Source organism: Eurosta solidaginis, chromosome 2, assembly GCF_040869045.1.
Source record: "Eurosta solidaginis isolate ZX-2024a chromosome 2, ASM4086904v1, whole genome shotgun sequence".
In the NCBI taxonomy this organism is placed as follows: Eukaryota; Metazoa; Arthropoda; class Insecta; order Diptera; family Tephritidae; genus Eurosta; species Eurosta solidaginis.
In genome coordinates this window covers 180,040,901-180,064,036 of record NC_090320.1, presented here as the reverse complement: position 1 = coordinate 180,064,036, position 23,136 = coordinate 180,040,901, and the positions used below count along the sequence as shown (strand labels likewise).

The window sequence follows — 23,136 nt, the reverse complement described above, 5'->3', positions numbered from 1 at the left end:
TGTTCGCCATTGTCTGCGGTGTTTCGTTTTTCTCCTCAATTTTTGTTGTTTTCTCGTCGCCATCAAGATAAAAGACATATTCTTCCAAGTTAATTCCTTCTGCTTCCATTGCTTCTCGTAGTCTTGCCTGAAGTTCGAGTTTATTGCCGGTTGTATTCAATCCACGGGCGTCCAACTCCTTTTTCAGTTGCTGGATCCTTAATTCACTTAACTTCGCCATGTCCTTGTTGTGCTTTGCAACTCTGGAATTTATTCAACAATTCCTCTTCTGACACCAATTGTAACGAATTTACTGCAATTCCCCTTATTTGCAATCTTTTGCTAACGTTCGTATCGCTAAATTGTTGAAAAATTAACTCCAATATTGAATAATGGAAAAATGGTCTTTATTAAAGTACTTCACAATAACACTTATACTTTGCAACGAATATCTTGCTTAATAACCAAACTAGTTGATAGCTCAAATGAAACTGACTCATCGCCTCCATTGTTGTCGTCCTTTTATACTGTCCGACCTACTTGTTGTATATTTCTAGGCTTTTCTAATTCCAGAACTTACTAGTTAGTTATAAATTTCTCAGCTACAACTACAGATGTATAATTTTTATAGCCTCTTTCATACCCCATGCGCTTGTATGTGTGAGCGACACTTCCTCAATCGCAATTGCATACCTTTAGGAGCATTTCAGATAAGATATCTGCATGTGCTTGTGCGTTGCTTCTCAGCTGCGTATACGTACATATGTGTAGATGATTGAGTTATTGGTGTGCATTCACGTCACTGCTTAGCATCGGCTTAGAGATGACAGTACCCTTAGTGTTGCTAATATTCGTTACAATATTGTCACGTAATTTTAGTTATAGCTGAGAAGTTTGAGAGCTCATGGCCAATGCTAGTAGATTCTAGAAGATGCGAACGAGGAAACTAGAAAGTATAAAAGGCCGCAGATGTAGAGGCGCTGGAATTCAGTTTGATTTGAATTGTCAAGCAGTTACGACTAAGACGATATCCAGCGAGCAATAGCAGTATTATTTTGAAAGTCAGTTTCATTTAAGCTATCAGTTTGGTTATTAAGCTATTCGTTGCACAGTTTGAGTGTTATTGTGAAGTATTTTAATAAAGGCCATTTTTCCATTATTCAATATTGGAGTTATTTATTCAACAGTTTAGCGATACGAACCTAGCAAAAGGGCAAATAAGAGGATTTGCAGCAAATTCGTTACAACTGGTATCAGAAGAGGAATTGTTGAATAAATCCCGGAGGACAACAAGGACATGGCAAAGTTCAGTGAATTGAAGATCCAGCAACTGAAGAAGGAGTTGGAGTGCCGTGGATTGAATACAAGCGGCGTAAAACTTGAACTTCAGGCACGGCTACGTGAAGCAATGGAAGCAGAAGGAATTGATGTGGAAGAGTATGTCTTTCATCTTGATGACGAGGAGACAACAAAAATTGAAGAGAAAAACGAAACATCGCAGACGGTTACCAGCACAGACTTGAACATGATTTTAGGTGCAATATCTGCTCAAATATCGACAGTGTCATCACAACTAGAATCACAGGAGAACCGTATAACATCCAAGATGGAAACACAATTGGAAGAACAGAAAACACACATGGCGTCACAAATTGCAGAACGATTAAAAGAACAAGAGGCACGCATAACATTACAGCTCGAAGCACAAGAAGAGCGTATCTCAACAAAGCTGGAGGCACAGGAAACAAAATTCTCATCGCAGCAGGAGGCTGTTAGTGAACGACAAAATAAAGTGGAGGCCGAGATGGACGCTTTGAAAGATCGGATTCAGGAGTTACAATTGAACCGTCTAATCACTTCAACGTCTACTCTGAAGGTAAAATCCCCAACGTTTGATGGTTCTGTTCCTTTGCAGGTATTTAAGCTCCAATTTGAGAAGACGTCGGCAGCGAACAACTGGAATGCTGAAGATAAAGTTGCAGCTCTGTTCGTGGCATTGAAAGGGCCAGCAGCCGAAATCCTACAGACGATTCCCGAAGGAGAGCGGAACAACTATGAAGCATTGATGGCCGCTGTCGAGAGACGTAATGGAAGCGAGCATAGGAATCAGATATACCAAATTGAGTTGCAAAACCGTCACCAAAGAGCTAATGAGACTTTGCAGGGGTTTGCCTCGGATATTGAAAGATTGGCTCATCTTGCAAATGCGGACGCACCCGTGGAATACACTGAAAGGGTAAAAATCCAGAGCTTCATAAATGGCATACGAGATGTGGAAACGAAGTGGGCTACATATGCGAATCCAAAACTAACATTTGCTGAAACGGTATCACATGCACTGACTCAGGAAACAGCCTCACTTTTGAGTTAGCCAGCGTACAAAGCCCATTGCGTGGAAGTGGAAAAGCCAGAATGGGTAGACGCAATTTTGGAAGCATTGAAGGGTATGCAGCAGACGAATAATGATGCAGTCAAATGCTTTAAGTGTGGAAAGCCAGGGCATATTGCGCGTTATTGCAACACCAACCCTAACAGTTCCAACAATGTGGGTGGTCGTAAACGCAGAGCAGAAGGAGATGAGCAAATCTCCAAGACAAATCAATCGTTAAACTAAAGCGAGTCAGCAGCAAGAGGCGATAGCTGACTCCCTCAATTGAATGCCCCATAATCTCTATCTCACAAATTGGAAGAAGGTCGAGCAATCTTACTGTCGAAGGACATGTGGATCGAAAGGAACCTTTGCTGACTGCAGATACGGGTGCATCTCATTCCATCATTCGAGCGGATTTAGTCAACAAGAAGATAAGACCATTGCTTGGAGCAATATTGCGTTCAGCCACTGGAGAAGACAGCACGGTTCTAGGAGAAGTATCATGTGAAGTCGCAATTGGGAACGTCACGGTTGTACACAATTTTATAGTGGCAGAAATTGTTGATGAAATCATAATTGGAGTGGACTTCTTATTCAACCAGGGTATCAAGATCGACATGCAAAGCAAGACGATGCGATATAAAAACATGGATGTACCACTTAATTTCGGCTACGAGAGAGGCTACAGCAGTAAACGAGTGCTGGTGGAAGAGAGTCAGCAAATACCACCAAAATCCGCAGCAGTCATCTGGGCAAAGGTTGATGGAGATTGTGGGACAAACAAATTGTGGGTTGTCGAAGCAGCAAACAAATCAGCACTAAACATACTTGTAGGAAAAACCCTGGCTATGACAAAACAAGATGGACGTATTCCGGTAAGAGTACTCAATAAGTTCAAGTCACCACTCAATCTGACTAAAGGAGCTATTTTGGGAAGATGCCAAGAGGCTGAAGTAGTTATTAACTGTGAACAGCTCCAGCAACACGTTTCAGCTAGTAATACTAATCTTTCAAATGATATCACGGCATGGACGCAGGGGCTAGAGGAAGCATATCAGAGTAAGGCAAAACAACTGCTCCTAAAGTACGCGAACATATTTGACCAGGATGGTTCTAAACCAGGCCGCACCAACGTTGTGAAACATCAAATTGACACTGGAGATGCGAGGCCGATCCGTCAAGCTCCACGTAGTGTTCCACTGGCGAAGCGGGAAGTTGTGATTCAAATCATACAAGAAATGAGCGACAGCGGCGTCATCGAACCATCAGCTAGTCCATGGAGCTTACCGGTAGTACTTGTAAAGAAGAAGGATGGAAAAATGAGGTTTTGCGTGTACTACCGGAAGTTGAATGACGTAACGAAAAACGATAGATACCCATTGCTAAGAATTGACGACACTCTGGACTCACTATCTGGTACAAAATGGTTTTCCGCGCTGGACTTGAAAAGCGGCTACTGGTAAGTGGTGGTGAAGGAGGAAGACAAAGAGAAAACAGCCTTCAGTGTCGGTGATGGTCTTTGGCAATTTACAGTGATGCATTTTGGACTTTGTAATGCACCAGCTACTTTTGAGAGACTCATGGACCAGGTACTGAAAGGACTACATTGGAAAAAATGCTTGGTGTACCTGGACGACATCATCGTATTGGGCAAGAATTTTGATGAACATCTTAAGAACTTGGAGGAAGTTTTCCAAAGAATAGCTGGCGCTGGTGTGAAGTTAAGCCCCAAAAAGTGTGCGCTGTTTAAAAAGGAAGTAAATTATTTGGGTCACAAGGTAACGACAGAGGGCATCTGCACTGCGAACGAAAAGATAGAGTCTGTAAAGGATTGGCCAAGACCACAGAACCTACATGAATTCAGAAGTTTCCTTGGGCTGTGCACATATTACTGCCGATTTGTACCAAATTTTTCCAGCGTAGCCCATAGCCTCCATGAGTTTACAAGAAAAAATAAAGCTTTTGAATGGAAGAAGGAGCAAGAAGTGGCTTTCCAAACATTGAAGGAGCGCTTTTGCACTGCCGCAATGTTAGCATATCCGATTCCAGGAGCAACATTTATTCTAGATACAGATGCGAGTGGATATGCTATAGGAGACGTTTTATCACAACTGGTCGAAGGACAGGAGAAGGTAGTTGCATATTACAGCCGTTCGATTGGAAAACCAGAGAGGAACTACTGCGTTACGCGGAGAGAGCTGTTGGCATTGGTAGAGTGCATTAAACATTTTCACAAATACCTCTACGGCCAGCGATTCCGTGTTAGGACAGATCACGCAGCTTTAAAATGGCTTCTGCAGTTCCGTAATCCGGAAGGACAATTGGCACGGTGGATTGAGTGACTACAAAGCTATGACTTTTCCATTGAGCATCGAAAAGGTAATACTCATGGAAATGCCGATGCAATGTCGCGAAGACCATGTAGTTTGGAATGCAAGAACTGTTCAAAAGCCGAGGCTAAAGAAGACATTATATATGTCCGGCTAAAGAATATAACATGTACAGATGAATGGGACAAGAAACAGCTAAGAAAGTGTCAGCTATAAGACACAGATCTGTCGCGTGTTATGCAAGGGCTCGAATGAAACGAAAGACCAAACAGAGAAGAGATGTCAGCAGAGAGTCCCATTGCGAAGTCATATTGGGCACAGTGGAAAAGTTTAGAATTGATATCCGGTTGCCTTCATCGAGTATGGGAGAGTGAGGATGGTAAATTCAAGAAGAAACTAATAGTTGTTCCCAGAAAAGGATTCCTGACGTGCTCAGCGAGCTGCATAATGATCCAAGCGGAGGTCATCTTGGAATCACGAAGACGCTAGAGAAGATTAAACAGAGATTCTATTGGGTTGGTTGCCGTCAATCTGTCACTGAGTGGATTGCGAACTGCGAAGTTTGCAGCAGAGCGAAAGGCCCCAGAACCCGAAGTCATGGCCAGATGAAACAGTATATTTCAGGTGCACCATTTGAAAAGATCACCATGGATGTCGCAGGTCCATTTCCTACTAGCAACCGCGGAAACAAATACGTACTGGTGGTTATGGATTATTTCAGTAAATGGCCAGATGTATACCCAATCCCAAACCAAGAAGCAGAAACAGTAGCAGAAGTGGTTAAAAACGAATTGGTTGCAAGGTATGGTGTACCAATGGAGTTACATTCTGACCAAGGCAGGAATTTTGAATCAGCTGTGTTCCAAAAAATGTGCAAGAAGTTGGGCCTTCGAAAAACACGGACAACTGCATTTCATCCTCAGTCCGATGGTATGGTGGAACGTTTCAATAGAACATTGGAGGAGCATTTAAGGAAAGTAGTAGACAAGTACCATAAGGACTGGGATACACACATATCATTATTCTTGATGGCCTACCGATCGGCAGTACATGACACAACGGGCCAAACTCCCGCAAAGGTAATTTTTGGCAATGACCTTCGACTGCCAGCTGATTTGAGGTATGGGATAGATGCCGATGCGGAGAGGAAGGTCAAGAAATCCACTGGTGTCTTGGAAGAAGAGCTGAGAGAGATACACGATCTGGTAAGGCAACGAGCAAAGATTATGAGTGACAAGATGAAAGCGAGGTACGATAAAGCAATTAATTCAGAAGGGTTTCAGGAAGGAGATTTGGTGCTGCTATACAATCCACAACGAAAAAAGGTTTGTCCCCGAAATTGCAGTGTAACTGGGAAGGCCCATACAAAGTTGTAAAATGGATCAACGATGTAGTGTACCGCATACAAACCACTACCAAACCTCGAACTAAAATGAAAATGGTTAATTTGGAGAGATTAGCAGCGTTTAGATCGAGAGATTTGTCTTATCGGGACGATCAGACTTAGGTGGAGGGCAGTATCACGGATATTAGCATCACTAAGCTATACCATCACTAAGGCGATGCTAAGGCCATGCTAAGCGATATTTATTTATTTATTTATTTACTCATCTTGAAATTGTTACATTTCTTACAGACTAATGACATATATAAAGACTTAACCACTAATTTAGTATTTGGTTAAGTAACAATTTAAAAGTATTTTCAGAGTAGGAAAAGTCCAAAATTGACGAATTTGAGAGCAAGTTAAACTCTTTAAGAGCTCTGGAAAGAGGAGCATTTGCAGCATAATTAGTTCTTGCCAATCCCACAAAAAAAATACGCATTATTTCTTAGGCATATTTGTGGAATAGCAAGGAAAATGCGTTCTAACAGGTACGGACAATCAACAGCCCCACGGATTAAATTAAAAACAAATATTAAAGAGAGAAAAGTTCTCCTGCAGTTCAAAGTCTTAAGATTGATAAGCAAACATCTGGATGCATAGGAAGGAAAAGGAGGATCAAAATGAAACGTAGAGCGTACTTAATAAATACTTTTTGAATTTTTTCCAGACGATAAATATGACAAGCATAAAACGGCCGCCAAATAAATACGGCATATTCCAATTTCGAACGTACGAAAGTAGTATATAGTGATTTTAAAGTATATGGGTCAGTGAAATCAGAACTGAATCGTCGAACAAAAGCCAACATCGAGTAAGCCTTAGCTATTGTAAAGTTTAAATGACTATGAAAAGAAAACTTAGAATCAAAGACCACCCCAAGATCAGTGACCTCGGACACAGTGCTAAGTTGCGCGCCCCCAATGTGGTAGGAAGTAGGAATGAGTAAACGGGATTTATAATAAGGGACATGATAGCATTTTTTAATATTTAACGCAAGTTTATTATTTTTGCACCAAGTAACTACATTATCTAGGTCCTTCTGAAATTTGATTGAATCGGAGGGGCAAGTAATCTTGTTGAAAATCTTCATATCATCTGCGTATAGCAGGAATTGCGAAGATTCAAAACAGCTGGCAATATCATTAATGAAAATCACAAAAAGAATAGGGCCCAGTATGCTTCCTTGAGGAACGCCTGAAGAAGCTATGAAGGGATATGAGGTCATACCATCAACTACCACGGTACAACTACGGTTGGAGAGATATGATTTAATCCATTTCAAAAAAACAGAATGAAAACCAAAACAATGTAGTTTCGATAGTAGAAAACTATGATTAACTTTATTGAAGGCTTTTGAAAAGTCGGTATACACGGTATCTACTTGGGCTCGATTAGTAAAATCGTCGATGCACTATTCCGAAAACACTGCCAAGTTAGACGTGGTTGATCTTCCCGACATGAAACCATGCTGATCTACAGAGATTAGACGACTTATTGAGAAAATAATTTTTTCTTTTACAATACATTCGAAAATTTTTGAGACAGTAGATAATTTAGAGATCGGTCTGTAATTAACAATATTGTTTTTATTGCCAGTTTTGAAAATGGGAGTGATAAACGTAATTTTCCATACATCAATGAACTCCCCTTGCGCGAGGGATTTATTAAAAAGCAGCCATAGAGGGTAGGCGATAGCAGAATTGTTTTTGAAAAGGAGAGACGACAATCCATCAACATCAGTCTGTGATGACAATTTTACTTGTTGAATCCCCCTTTCAACATCGTCTAAAGTGAGCTCGAGACCACCAAAATTTAACATAGAATCAGCAGGAGGAAGCCAGTTATTACTCACGGCCGAGTCTGGGTCAAAATTTTAACTAAAAAAATCAGCGAAAAGATTCGCAGCATCAGATGAAGAGTCTGCTTGCTTATCAGTGAAGAACACAACGGAGGGAATACTTGAACAGGATTTTATAGACTTAACATAACGCCAGAAAGCCTTGGGATTCAATTTTATATCTGCCTCAAAGTTACGCACATATTTCTTCTTCAAATCCTTGCTCAATGACTTAAACTCTTTTAAGTACTGCAAATGCTTTTCTTTATGAGAAGGCAAGTTTGATTTTTTAAATTTTTTATAAAACTTGTTTTTTCAACTCCTTAGTAAACCAAGGAATTTTATAAGCCCAGAAAGTATAAAAGGCCGCAGATGTAGAGGCGCTGGAATTCAGTTTGATTTGAGTTGTCAAGCAGTTACGACTAAGACGATATCTAGCTAGCAATAGCAGTATTATTTTGAAAGTCAGTTTCATTTAAGCTATCAGTTTGGTTAATAAGCTATTCTTGCACAGTTTGAGTGTTATTGTGAAGTATTTTAATAAAGGCCATTTTTCCATTATTCAATATTGGAGTTATTTATTCAACAGTTTAGCGGTACGAACCTAGCAAAAGGGCAAATAAGAGGATTTGCAGCAAATTCGTTACAATATGAAAAAAAAATAACGTATGAACCTTTCACATTGAACTTTTGTAAGAATTTTTCAATATTCAGACCCACCAACTTGTTAGGTATTCATCTAAAATAAATACAAATCTGACATAATAAATGTAATTTTATTTATTCACGTTTTGTTTGTTTTACCAAAGTTTTAGACGCTGGTAGTTCTGCCGCTAGAAAAAGGAAAAAGAAATGGGAATACAGTACTTGATATTTAGAAAAAAAAACATCGATAATCGCACCATGAACCTAGTACTCGCTGTATCTATATTTATATCGATACTTTTGCAGCTCTAAAACAAAGTACACGCATATGTACCTTTCAAGCATTACAAAAATTGCATTGGAAAGGCAATGAGCAAAGGAACATTTCGAATAGCTGATATTCCCTGCAAGAACATTTGCGTCAGATCCAGTTATCTCGTGAGTTTTTTATGCATAATTGATAATTATATGCGGAACCGAGCAATTCACAATTGGAGTTCGATACGTCCAATCCACAATGAAAAAACCACCATAACGTAACCGATGCGGGTCGCGCAAATACTTTGCTGACAACATTAAAAATTATTATTATTATCTTTTAATTTTTGTTGCGAATGTTCCATTGGACCCCCACCTCCCCCCGAAACATTTTCCTGGATCCGACCCTGTTCGTAGCACATCGCTGGGTTAAATATGCCGGTTGCTAATATGGGAAAAATACAGAACTCTAACCTGTTGGGAATTTTTGCAAACTAGAATTCTTCTAGTATGCAACTTGTTATTTTGACTGCAGGGTTCTTACCATTCGAATGAATTATTTTTATAAAATTATTGTTGAGTTTTTGCAGAGCAAGAAAATATTAGTTTTTTGGATGCAGCGTTTATGCTCACCATGCCTTGAAAATTACGCCTCTAAAAAGTGAGTAAAATGCTAAAGTTCCATATCGAAGGCCACGATGCTGGTTTTAAAGGATATCGAAAATGTTAAGGGGAGGCACTGACCCAATAAAAATGCATGTCTATATCGACTTATTTACACCATTAAACCCCAAAGTGTTACCCGATTAAAGCTAAAATTATAGCTAGGTATAGAAATGAAAGTTGAAAGAGGGTTTTGCTTCTGAAAAAAAAATCATTGATGATATAGAACTTTTTAAAATTAAAATTAAAATCATTTGAGGTAAGTTTAGGAGCTGGCATTAATGACAAGTGAAAAGTGAATTAGAGATCATTTTGCCATCTAAAACTGATTTTCATTAAAATTGCTTATGGAGGGTATTTATTAGCCCACGATATACGTATGTTTACTTTTCCTTACCTGTATGTATTTCCGGCCTTTTTAGACCTTGAAATATAAGTTTGTTTTTCCTGACAGCCTTTTATATAGAATTTCCATTCAGAAATTTTTTTTCTAAAAAAAAAAAACATCACTGTAATACCGTATATATGTATATAAATGTATATTTATGAACGTTCCTATGTATACAATAATTTCTGAATATGTACTATGTATAATAAGTACACTTTAACATCAAGATATTGAATTTATAGCAAATTGAATCTATTTAATATCAAATTCTTTAATATAAACAGCTTCAATTATATCACTACTAGTTGACTAATAATATAATATATATATTATTAACAATCCACATATAATATTTTTGAATATGCAAATTTTAACATAAACATAAATTGTACTCAACTAAGTTGTGCCCTATTTAATTTTCTTCAAATTATACATACATATTTGGCGTGAACGCTGTAAATGGCTTAGTTTAATTGGTATAATTTGTGCCTTAAATGTGTGGACAGGGATCGTTGTTGTGACAAGATAAAACAAAATGTATGCGACTAAATATTAATAAAAATATATACGTATGGCAAATTGCAATAGGCAATAGCTACTGAGCATACCATAAGCAATTTTAAGAGATTTTATTATAGTAAGTGATAATTAATACATATGTCCAGCTAACAAGTTTGAAAACGTAATAATTTATATTGCAATTGATGCTCTAGATAAAAGACACTATTTTTTAGAGAAAATGTTTGAATAAAATGTAACGACAAAATTAGCCGATTGGTGGAAGGTCTTAAAACCGATGTGCAGAGTGTACTTAAGTTATGGAGATAGCACTTTCTCATTACTGAGCAGCAATGGTTGATGGTCTAGAAAATTATGCGCGCATTGCCTATGAATCTGTGCAAACGTTGAGAAAAAGGGTTGGTTAAAAGCGTGCATTAACTTTATTGCAAAATAGCTCTTTTGCAAACAAAACGATGACTGAAACCATACCAATAACCACAGAATCAGTTTGTTAAAACACTGCAAGTGTCCCCTGTTCAATAGTGTGCGGGGCTAGGGTTTTATACCTGCTGTAATAAAAGAAATTCCGTATGTCTTGAGCAATACTCTGTAGTTCCTGAAACCAGGAATAGCTCACCATAAATCGGATATATATTCTTCAAAAAGTGTATCCACATTTACAGGTAGTCAAAATGAAGTACTATTTTACACGCAAAAAACTAAAAAACTACTTGCTTAGATAAGTATCGATATATGTATGTAAAATTGCTTAACATAAAAAACAAGTTCGACTACATAGCTTGTATTCCTACAACCGCAGCTGCTGCTCATAAACATCGTTCGCGATAACTCTCTATTAACCCAATTTATTTGCTCTCAAAATGAAGAGGAAGAAGAAGAACAATAAGAATATGAATCAGACTACTAATAAAGCGTCAATACTTTTATCTAATTGGCATCGATTTTATTTATCCCAACTTTCACTAATTTCCATTAATTTTCAGTAGTTACAAATTAAATATTATCATAATTAACTAGTAGAATAGGCCTACTGCGAAAACCAAGCCAAAATAAGTAAAAGTGTCGTAAGTTCGGGTGTAACCCACATTATATACTCAGTGTGAGTTTCAATTGTACAGTTTATTTCAGATAAATTACTTTTTCGAATTTTGTTACAAGGATTTATTATCTTTGAGGCCCTAGAAATATTGTGCAATGCTTGATCGGAATAGGGTCTTGGAACCGCCCATTAAAAAAAATTACGTCTCGCAATTTCCTCTTACAATTGTTTCATAGGTTGACGCATACCTTTTTCATAAACTTATTTTTTTTATCTGTAGAAAAAGTAACATTTTTCCGCGCATATAAATGTAATTCTGGAAGCAAAAAGGTTGAGGAATCAGTACCAAATACTCCGAAAATACCTCTTACAGAGCCGTTGGATTTTACAGAAAACCGGTACCGCTATTTACGGTGAGTATAGCGATCATTCTTTAACGGTTTAATAGGTCCAAATAAACCAAGCCTAACGGGTTAAAAATGTAGATGAATATTGGAACTTTGCTCTCGAAAAATTCCAGAATTATTTCAGTGTCTATGCTTCTGATCTATAGATCAGAACGGGTTCAATAAGTAACTTGGAGATCATGATTTTCGTTTGCCGTGAAAGGACTTGGCTTTCAATTTCCTACTTAGTCCCAAATATCATTTCTTGGCAAGAGGGATTCTTCTCTGGATTGCAGGACAACAACAACGTAATGTTTGCGTTGCGAACACGTCTCAGCCATTTCTAATCTGCATGTGTAAGATATTGTCAACAAAATATTCTTATGTAAATAACATATTGGGTGTTTGTGAATGCCGAAAGAAATCGAATTCTCTATTGCATTTCGCCAAAGTAAACAATTTCGAGCCCATCAAGTCGCAAAGCTGAAATGAATTGTTTACTTCGTACTGCAAGTTAAAGCTGCAGTCTAAGAATAACAAAAATTGCCATTTACTTATTCAGCTGCATCAGTGCAGCTGCAATGGAATTGATATCATAATTCCAACGCCAATGCATTTCAATGATGGGCCGTTGTGAAATTGGAGTTGGATAAACAAATTCTAAGCTGACAATCAATGACTCATACAGCAGCATTGACAGCTACAACAACAGCACCAACAATATTGATGTGGTACGTTAGCTTTAAGGTATTTATAGGACTAACAATTAGATTATTAGTTATATTAATGTAATCTCAATCATCGGAATGCGCTCAAGGTCTCCAGAAAAGAATAGTAAAATAACAGGTGAAGTTTATTACATTAACTACCACCAACTGAGTATCATTATTTTGTATATGTACGTAAACGGTGGCATTTAGAAAAAAAGTATTCAGATCTGTGTTTAAAAATAATTTTAAATCTACAATTTTTACAATTACAGTTTTGAAGAAAATCGTAAAATACCAATTCTTTTTACCTTTTTACCTCGGCTTAATGTTTTTCCATGCACTCTAATAATGGGTAATTTTGAAATGAGTTAGTTTGCGTATTCACGGGAGTTTTTTAACTGAATATTTATTTTGATGCAATAGTGGATAGCACTGTGTGACACCGAAAAATATCTGAGAATTCATAAAATTTTTCTAGTAGCTCTCGAAGATCTAAGAATGATTGCATCCAAGATTTTCCACGGACATGCCCAAAAGAGTGAGTTACGGTCGAATCGAATTTTTCATACCTCTTGCGACCCTATAATTTTGTTGGCTATTACGCGATTTTCAGTTCGGATCTGATAAGAAGAGAATGAGGTCTTTCCAGCGATATCTATGTATATTAATTAGGAAAACATAGCGCAGCTGTGAAAATTTTTGCAATGAACAAATATTTTTTTTCACTTTGTTTCGGGGTTCGTCAACTTCAGTGCTATATATATGCACTAATTTACAAGAATACTATACCAACCCTGCATTGCATCAAAACTGGAAATTAGTAATGAGTTCAGTAAGTATACATTTTCTTTTATTTCTGATCGAGTTATTAAAATTTTAATGGAAACAAAATTTGAAAAGTGTGTACAGAAATGTTTACTTGACCCTTTGTGATGTGCACACTTTTTAGGATATGTGTGAAGAACGTCAGCACTGAAATCCAGCGAAGAATCAATCTTGCCAATAAATGCTACTTTGGACTAGGTAGGCAATTGAAAAGTAAAGTCCTCTCTCGGCGAATGAAAATCATACTCTACAAGTCACTTATCGTACCCGTCCTGCTATATGGGGCAGAAGCATGGACCATGACAACAGCAGATGAAGCGGCTTTGGGAGTGTTCGAGAGAAAAGTTCTTCGAAAGATTTATGGACCTCTACGCGTTGGCGATGGCGAGTACCGAAGAAGATTTAATGATGAGCTGTACGAGCTATACGCAGACATCAACATGCCAACTAGGCCATGTTATGCGAATGAAAGATGATGCTCCGGCCAAGAAAGTGTTTCTATCGGAACCCGCCTATGGAAGTAGAGGTAGAGTGCGGCCCCAACTCCGTTGGAAGGACCAGGTGGAAAACGATTTAAACTCCCTTGGTGTGACCAATTGGCGCCGGTTGGCGGAGCGAAGGAGCGACTGGCGCGCCTTGTTGGACGGCCATAACCGTTTAGACGGTTAAGCGCCAATTAAGTAAGTAAGTAAGTAAGTGAAGATTTGTGTGTATTTACCCAGCACACCATTTTTTTTTTTTATAAAGATATTATTTTCATTTATAAATGTGCGGAGAAAGATTTTATTCACTAAAGTTGTGAATGGACTGTTAACGATTTTCGATTACATAATAATACTGTCTGTTACAAATAACGGAAATATCGTTTTTATTCATTCAAAAAATTAGAAATTTCAATTTCGTATTCAGTACTTATAAGCGGGAAAAGATAACAAGTCAGACAGAAATCAGGGGCCGAATTGTAACATACAATCAGGGATCGCATACGATGTGGTACGTCAGTCTTATAAGTTAAATGGGATTATTACATACGACAGCATACAAATCTTGGTTTATTTTAAGAAATAAAAGTTCGTTGGAACATATGAATTTTAAGTCATAATAGATACAAAAACGTCGAATCGGCTGTAAAAATACGAAAAAATAATCCATTCAGCGATTACGTTCACTTATTCGTTCATGTATATCATCATGCATAATACGAATGAAGTAGTACGATGACGTGTGTTATAATCAGAAAACCATGCTTTTACGTGGCGAGATGCTACGATTCCATATCGGTGCTTATAACCGGGAAATGCTTTTAAGTTTGGTAGTTTGAAAATGCTTATATTCGGGGTGCATATAAACTACTGTTTAAATTTTAAACATTAGCTGCATTTTTTTGTAATCCAGTGGAAATAAAACACAAAGTGGATTATGGAATTGGATAGAAAGCAACAACACAAAGTAAGCTAGATTAGTGGGCTAATGCGGCAGTTACCCACGAACGTACGTAGAAAAAACCTGTCAGCTGACACGACCTATCTTATGAGTGTGCAATGTAAACGAAAACTCACCGACGTGCAACGCCCGTACGTACGTAGCCCGGAACGTAGAAATCAAAACAATTTTGATTTTTTCCGTAGGAACGTGTCAGCTGATCGCTCTCTCACTAGACAGAGTTGCCTAGTAAACTTTTGTGCGCTAATTTTTGACCGTTTGCAATTTTATGCAAAAACGCCTAATTAAATTTTGAAAAATTGTGAAAATAATTCGAAATAATTATGTAAAAGTGCTGATTATAAATATTTAATCTATTTATACTTATTTAATAGTATTCCGGCCTTTTACAATACCAAAAATTAAATTGGAAAAAGTTGATGTTTCCATAAGCATACATGCAAAATGGTCAATGGCAACAGTGCTTATCTGTAAACAATACACACACAAATATCTTATGTACATGTACACAGACGCACACATTGATTCCTACGGGCTTGAGAGTTCGGTCAAACGTGCTTCGTACGACAAACGTCCTTACGTACGGCACACGTCGGTGGGTAACTGCCGCATAAGCGGTGCAAATGAAATACACATACATACATACGAATATGCAGATAAACGAAAGTAACAAAATAACACACAAACACACGCATTCCATGTATTTTGGATGATATCAACTGAAACTACTACTACAAAAGTTGTTAGTGATTTACGAAACGTTTTTATGTACATATGCAAAGATGTCTATTTTTCAGTACGGAAGGGTAGCTTGTTCTAGCATAACCCTTTTACCATGCCCATTAACAAGCACATGCGGTGGATATTTCAAAAGGCATTTAGTTTAAATTCGAAGTTTTGGAGTATACTGGACTAAGCAGAGTTAGAAAAATTTCACATTATGTCCACGGTGGCTGTTTTTGTTATTTGACCAGAGTCTTAACCCCTATGTCCGGTAGTATTTGGTTATTTACGTATAGAAAAAAGACAGTTGACTGAAAAGTTACGTTACCACTAATTGACTTGACTACGGGTGCTTAATGTAATTCAAAAGTGCAATATTGCCTTAAGGATTTACCTTAAAAATATGTAGATATGTAGTAAGTTTATATAAGATTTGGGTTAAATTTTTTTAATCTATTCAATATTAATCAATTGAGTAAACTGATTTAAATACAGCAGTAATGGTTTTAAAAGCTTTTTTTGCTGTACAAAACATTATTTTCTTTGGTTTTTACATGGTAATAGAAAGAAGATAATTCCATTGTCATTATGACGTTGTCATATTTGACTAAAAACAGATTACTAAAGTCTCTTATAATGTCAAAATTATATCGTAGTTTTTATATTTAATTAGAAGTATTTTTCACAAAATGTTTGTACTAAAAGCATCTAGTAGCTTTAGTGCTTTGGTTTAGAAATTCTTATTTTAAACTGAGAACATAAAAGATAAAAAAGAGAATAGAAGGAAATAAAACACATTTATCGGGTCTCTATCTTTTGAATTAAAATATATCTATAAAACTTTCAAAAGGCCCTAGTAGAAATTTAAACGATGTTATTATTTATGAGCATAGTCTAGATTTATTAATTTGTACCGAGAAGAAAGAAATTTCTTTCGCATTTAAACAAAAAAAAAAAAATTAATTGAAGTATGTTTTACCGGTTTTGTAGAAATTGTGGATGCTCGGCAATGTTCACTTGAGCTTTAACTCATTTTTTCAGGATAAAGATCGTGGTAAAGCATTTGATTTGTGAATGTGAATAGTTTTTTTTTTTTTTCAAATAATGGGCAGAATTCGGAAAAATATCTGCTAGATGGACATATGACCGAACCAAACATTGACCAGCTGTTAGACTATTGGGGTTTCAAGCAGGACTGTATAACTATACTCTCAGAGAAAAAATTGTTCTGAAACGAATGAAACAATTTCAAAATTAAGAACATTCGTTGACAAAAGTCTGTTAAGTACGTTTTTTCTTAACTCGTGACCGGTGGGCTTGTTTTAAGAACAGTTTTTACAAGCACCGTTCGTATTTTATGACAGTTTGGTATTGATGTGTGAACCTTCTGCACTACTGGGGCTTTATTTAAGATTTTTCGTTCTCACGCTTCGAGAACGATTTTTGGTCGATTAAACAGTTTCCGGTCTCAATTCATGAACGGTTTGTGCTTGATAATTGGTGGGAGTAGGAAGGTAATTTTTTAATAAGTACCATTTATTTATTTTTTTTTATTAATAATAATTCTTTTGTCATTAATAGAAATTGCTAATAACAAAACAACTACTATTAAAATCCAAAAGCTTAAGAAAAAACACATAAAATGCATTTTTTCATATATTTCTCTTTTAATAAATTCTTATTTCATGATGCAATCTGAATCCATACTTAAAATATTTCATAACAAGTTTGAGAATTACTTATGCATATGTGAATGGAAAATATAACTGAACGAAAAATAAGAGTTAAAAAAATTATTTTAAAAAACTTGAGAGTTTGACGGTGTGGAACTCGCGCCACGCGAACGCAACCGCAACATCATTGCCGCTGGGCCACTACGACTGCTTTATAGCTTGTGCCAAATGTTGTATTTAACATTGTAGTTTACACGAATTGTACCGTTTATTATTTCTTGAACTTAATTTAAAACACATTGTTGTTAATTTAAGAACATTTTTCTTACTAATAGAACATTTGTTCATATTTTAAGACTGTGGTTCTCGATGACTCAGCTTTTCATAAGCAGCAATATGCCCTGACGAAATAAACATCTGATATTTTTTTTATATTAGCAATTTTTTTGTAAAATTTCCAACGTTTTTAAACAAAAATTGCAATCATTTTTTAAACCAATAACAATATGAAAGATTTGTTTAGTTGAGATGGTTGCACGAGATGTCATAATCTATTTAATTGGCAGGTTGTTAATTTTCCCACCGAAACTGACCATTGAATTGCCTTCATTCTTATACCATGGTTTAACATACATATGTTTATATCACTATATATACATACATATGGACAATACACATTGCATATCCTTTCACAAATGAACTAATTTAGGTGGTTTTGCCACAAACATGACATTATTTATATATATACCAACATACATACACTTTAATTTGAACAAAATAATGTTCAATACAAAAATTTTCCTTTGGTTTGTTTGTCGAAGCAGAGTAATATTTTTTACTTGATTATCCCATAGCACCTTGTAGACTAACGCACAGTTTCTACTGCAACAGCTGGAAATTTATGACATTTAATATGGTTTTGCTGCATCCTTTGAGCGTTTAAGTTGCACTTTTAAGCGTTTGGTGCCAATTTGAAACCCATGCATAGCTTGAATAGCTGCACTCGCAGAATGCGGATTGTCGTAAGAGACGAAGCCGAAACATTTGGACAAATTGGTTTGTTTGTCGATGAAAACTTTGGCAGAGAGTACGTTTCCAAATGGTACGTTTTTAAACAAAAATTGCAATCATTTTTTAAACCAATAACAATATGAAAATTTGTTTAGTTGAGATGGTTGCACGAGATGTCATAATCTATTTAATTGGCAGGTTGTTAATTTTCCCACCGAAACTGACCATTGAATTGCCTTCATTCTTATACCATGGTTTAACATACATATGTTTATATCACTATATACATACATACATATGGACAATACACATTGCATATCCTTTCACAAATGAACTAATTTAGGTGGTTTTGCCACAAACACGACATTATTTATATATATACCAACATACATACACTTTAATTTGAACAAAATAATGTTCAATACAAAAATTTTCCTTTGGTTTGTTTGTCGAAGCAGACTGATATTTTTTACTTGATTATCCCATAGCACCTTGTAGACTAACGAACAGTGTCTACTGCAACAGCTGGAAATTTATGACCTTTAATATGGTTTTGCTGCATCCTTTGAGCGTTTAAGTTGCACTTTTAAGCGTTTGGTGCCAATTTGAAACCCATGCATAGCTTGAATAGCTGCACTCGCAGAATGCGGATTGTCGTAAGAGACGAAGCCGAAACATTTGGACAAATTGGTTTGTTTGTCGATGAAAACTTTGGCAGAGAGTACGTTTCCAAATGGTACAAATGTCGATGCGAGATCAGTGTCAGTGAATTCCTGAGGTAGATGATAGATGAAAAGATTGCTCCCATCCGGTCCTATGAAAAAAACTTTGGTTTAGTGCATCTGGATATATTTTATGATTCGAAACATTGTATGGCTTTGAGTTTGTATGTAGGAAAAGGAGGAGGATTGTATTTATTTATTTCCGTATAAACTTTTTGCTCTTAACTTTATCTCTTTTGGTATTTGCGAATTAATAGCGTTTTAAAAAGAAGCTTTTTAAAGAAGTTTTAAGGCAATAAAATCCCGAGACTACAAACCAAATATCTCCGGAATTTTCGTGATTTTTACACATCGACGATTTCCTCAATAGCTGTCAATTTGATGTTGGTGTGATTCTCGATTAAATTGTTTTTAAAGGAAGTTTTCTAGTTCTTTGAGTTCTTACCTTCAACTTGTTTCCCAGCAACTCCAACTGCGGCAGCTCGCAGAGCGGTAGTAGAAAGTGGCGATACAGCCGCTGCAAAACTTGTACCATTAGACATGGGATTTAATGTAGACGCGTATGGCGAGGTGAAACTTTCTCCTCGAGGCCCTTAACAAATATAAGAAAAATAATTTAAAATACTATAAGTAAATATGTACATATCGTTAGTTTAATTCACAAAAGCCATAATCAACAGGCAACGAAACTGCGTTTTTCACTGATTTTGGTATTATATATCAAAACAAGTAAGGAAGGCTAAGTTCGGGTATAATCGAACATTACATACTCAGCTAAGAACTTTGGAGACAAAGCTTGTAAATCTCTTCAAAGCCTTTTCTCCCGGGAGTAGGATTTGAACCCGCGCTCCTACGATGGTTGAAGTGTTACAACCGCATTCAGCCACGTCATGCCAACCCCGACCGGGTTAGGAGGTTAGATATACCCGCGGTAGGCATACCTGTCGTAAGAGGCGACTAAAATACCAAATAGATTCAAGGGGTTCTGTAGCGCAACCCTATCAGGTTGCCAGCGCAATATATAGTTTCTCCAAACCCAATTTTCAGCCTCACATATCCGTGGCGAAACCTGTCACATTAACTGAGGTTCTGGCGACCCCGAACTCCTTATGGATCTAGGGAGTGGGAGGGCGGTATGGCCTAGAAGGACGCATGTGGTCAGAACAACTCGTTCCCGAGATGGTGTGGGTTGGTACCGGAACGTACCGCATCTGTATCCGGCGAGAGACCATCAACATCGATAACACTCCCCAAGACCTTCGGGGTCGCTATAACAACAACAAGCTTTGGAGACAAATGTTGGAGTTGAATGTTGACATAATTTACTTATATACATACTTTAAAGATATTAAATTTTTTGTTAAAATTAGGCTTTACATTTTTTTTAAGTGGGCGTGTTCGTCATCTGACTTTGCCAATATTTAATTAGAACACATATAGTAATAAGAGTAACGTCCTTAATAAATTTCATCATGATATCTTCAACCACTGCTAAATTATAGCTTACTTACTTACTTAATTGGCGCTTAACCGTTTAAGCGGTTATGGCCGTCCAACAAGGCGCGCCAGTCGCTCCTTCTCTCTGCCAATCAATTGGTCCCACCAAGGGAGTTTAAATAATTTTCCACCTGGTCATTCCAACGGAGTGGGCGCCGCCCTCTACCTCTGCTTCCATAGGCGGGCTCCGATAGAAACACTTTATTGGCCGGAACGTCATCTCTCATTCGCATAACATGGCCAAGCCAGCGCAGCCGCTGCGTTTTAATTCGAGGGACTATGTTGATGTCTGTGTATAGCTCGTACAGCTCATCGTTAAATCTTCTTCGGTACTCGCCATCGTCAACGAGAGCTCCATAAATCTTTCGAAGAACTTTTCTCTCGAGCACTCCCAGATCCGCTTCATCTGTTGCTGTTATGGTCCATGCTTCTGCACCATACAGCAGGACGGGTACGATAAGTGACTTGTAGGTTATGATTTTCTAACTTTGGATATTAGGAATACTTTTAACGCCGCTAACTGGATGCAGATAGCGTTACGAAACTTTGCCACACCTGCTTACCTGCTCCGAATAAATGGCAGCTATCTAAGCGACAGAGTATTCCTTTTTGATACGGATGAGGGACCAAGAAAACACAACATCATGGGCGGTGTTCCTCATGGATCTGTTCTAGGTCCAACTCTTTGAAATGCGATGTATGGCGGGGTGCTACAAATCGACCTTCCCTTCATAATAGCAGTGACCAAGAAACTTCATCTGCTCCAAGCATTATGTGATGACGCCGTGGGAAGAATAAAGGAATGTTGATGGGGCTGGAGATGGCTAGCAATAAGACAGAAGTGGTTCTGGTGAGCTCAAAGCGGACTGTGGATGAGTTGGTCCTAACCATAGGAGATTATCAAACAAATTCAAAGCCTTCCTTGAAATATCTAGGAGTAATCATTGACTCCAAACTAACTTTTAGGGAGCACTTCAGGGCGGCGTGGGAGAGAGTTTCTAGAGTTAGTGGAGCCCTAACGCGAATAATGCCCAACATCGGCGGCCCAAGCCAAGCTACCCGTCAGATATTGTCCAACGTAACCAACTCTATAATATTATATGCAGCACCAGTATGGCACGGATCTAAAATGGTCTACCAAAAAGATATACTAGCAGCCTACCGCATTACTGCTATACGAATAGCATGTGCTTGTCGAACGGTGTCCGACGACGCGATCCATGTTTTATCCAGGAAAATCCCAGTAGATCTACTCTCAGATGATATGGCCGATCTGTATGGCATTGGAATCAGCCGACCATCTGAAGATGCTAAGAAAAGAGCAAGGTCACGAACAATAGTTAGGTGGCAAAAACGGTGGGAAGAGTCGAGAAAAGGGCGCTGGACCTTCATGCTAGTCCGGAATATAGCGGAATGGTACGAGCGAAAACACGGCGAACTAAATTACCACCTCACACAGATATTGAGCGGGCACGGCGGCTTCAAGGAATATCTACATAAGCGTAGGATAGAGGAGGATCCTCTCTTTCCAAACTGTCCCTCCGAATTGGAAAGCGCAGAACATGTAATGTTTCACTGCCCTCATTTTCACGGCGAAAGATTGTCTGTAAACAGAGTTTTTAGAGAGGAGCCGACAAATAAATCGTTGAATTGCTGTGAGCAAGATGGCCTTTATAGTAATGACGAAATTGATGCATGCTGAAAAGGAGCGCAGAGAAATGCGCATACGAAGTAGTGGCGACTAAATCGCCTTTCCACCCGTGACGTTATGCCTAACGGCGGTCCCACGGGGTGCGGACACAAGAACAGGATTAGCCTGGTTTCATTGGACCACTTGAGGGTAGTGCGCTACCCCAACGTCCAATAAAAAAAAGGGTATGATTTTCGTTTGCCGAGAGAGGACTTTACTTTTCAATTGCCTACCTAGTCCAAAGTAGCAACTATTTCGCTGGATTTCAGAGCTGATGTTGTTGCTAGTGTTGATGCTGGTTTTCAAATAAGCGAAGTCTTTTACTATTTCGAAATTATGGCTGCCAATAGTAACGTGGTTGCCAAGGCGCATATGCGCTGTCTCTTTGCTCGATGACAGCAGATACTTCGTTTTGTCCTCATTCACCATCAAACCCAAACTACAGCTCGCAAAACTTTTAAATTACCTTATTTTAAAAGTGGGCGGTGCCACGCCCATTGTCCAAAATTTTACTAGTTTTCTATTCTGTGTCATAGGATCAACCCACCTACCAAGTTTCATCGCTTTATCCGTCTTTGGTAATGCATTATCGCACTTTTTCTTCTTTCGAAATTTTCGATATCGAAAAAGTGGGCGTGGTTATAGTCCGATTTCGTTCATTTTAAATAGTGATCTGAGATGAGTGCCCAGGAACTTACGTACCAAATTTCATTAAGATACCTCAAAATTTACTCAAGTTATCGTGTTTACGGACAGACGGATGGACGGACGGACGGACATGGCTAAATGCATTTTTTTTCGCCCAGATCATTTTGATATATAGAAGTCTATATCTTTCTCGATTAGTTTATGCCATTACGGGGTACCGTTATGCGAACAGAATTAATATACTCTGTGAGCTCTGATCAGCTGAGTATAATAAGCCCCTAGCAAAGATTTTAAAGTGTTGAAACCAATAACTACGGAGCTATGTTTTTTGAAAATTCCAGACCTGCTTGAAGTACATGTTTAAAAAAAAAGGTGGTTGCCTCTCCATT

The 23,136-nt window shown here is 37.7% G+C and overlaps 1 protein-coding gene across 10 annotated transcripts in view; it reads right to left on the bottom strand.

The window, feature by feature from the left end:
* Window positions 1-23,136, bottom strand: part of LOC137240360 (CUGBP Elav-like family member 1) — a 1,194,531-nt gene that overhangs the window by 101,789 nt on the left and 1,069,606 nt on the right. For 9 of the 10 annotated variants that reach the window (XM_067766472.1, XM_067766481.1, XM_067766477.1 and 6 more), the window contains 2 exons: window positions 19,358-19,504; window positions 17,150-19,004 (listed from right to left, as the gene is read on the bottom strand). The exons of the other annotated variant lie outside the window; for it this stretch is intronic. In XM_067766472.1, the coding sequence (XP_067622573.1) occupies window positions 18,733-19,004; window positions 19,358-19,504 (419 nt within the window). In that variant the 3' untranslated portion in view covers window positions 17,150-18,732. Of the gene's footprint in view, window positions 1-17,149; window positions 19,005-19,357; window positions 19,505-23,136 lie in introns of those variants that run through there. 10 annotated transcript variants of the gene reach the window in all.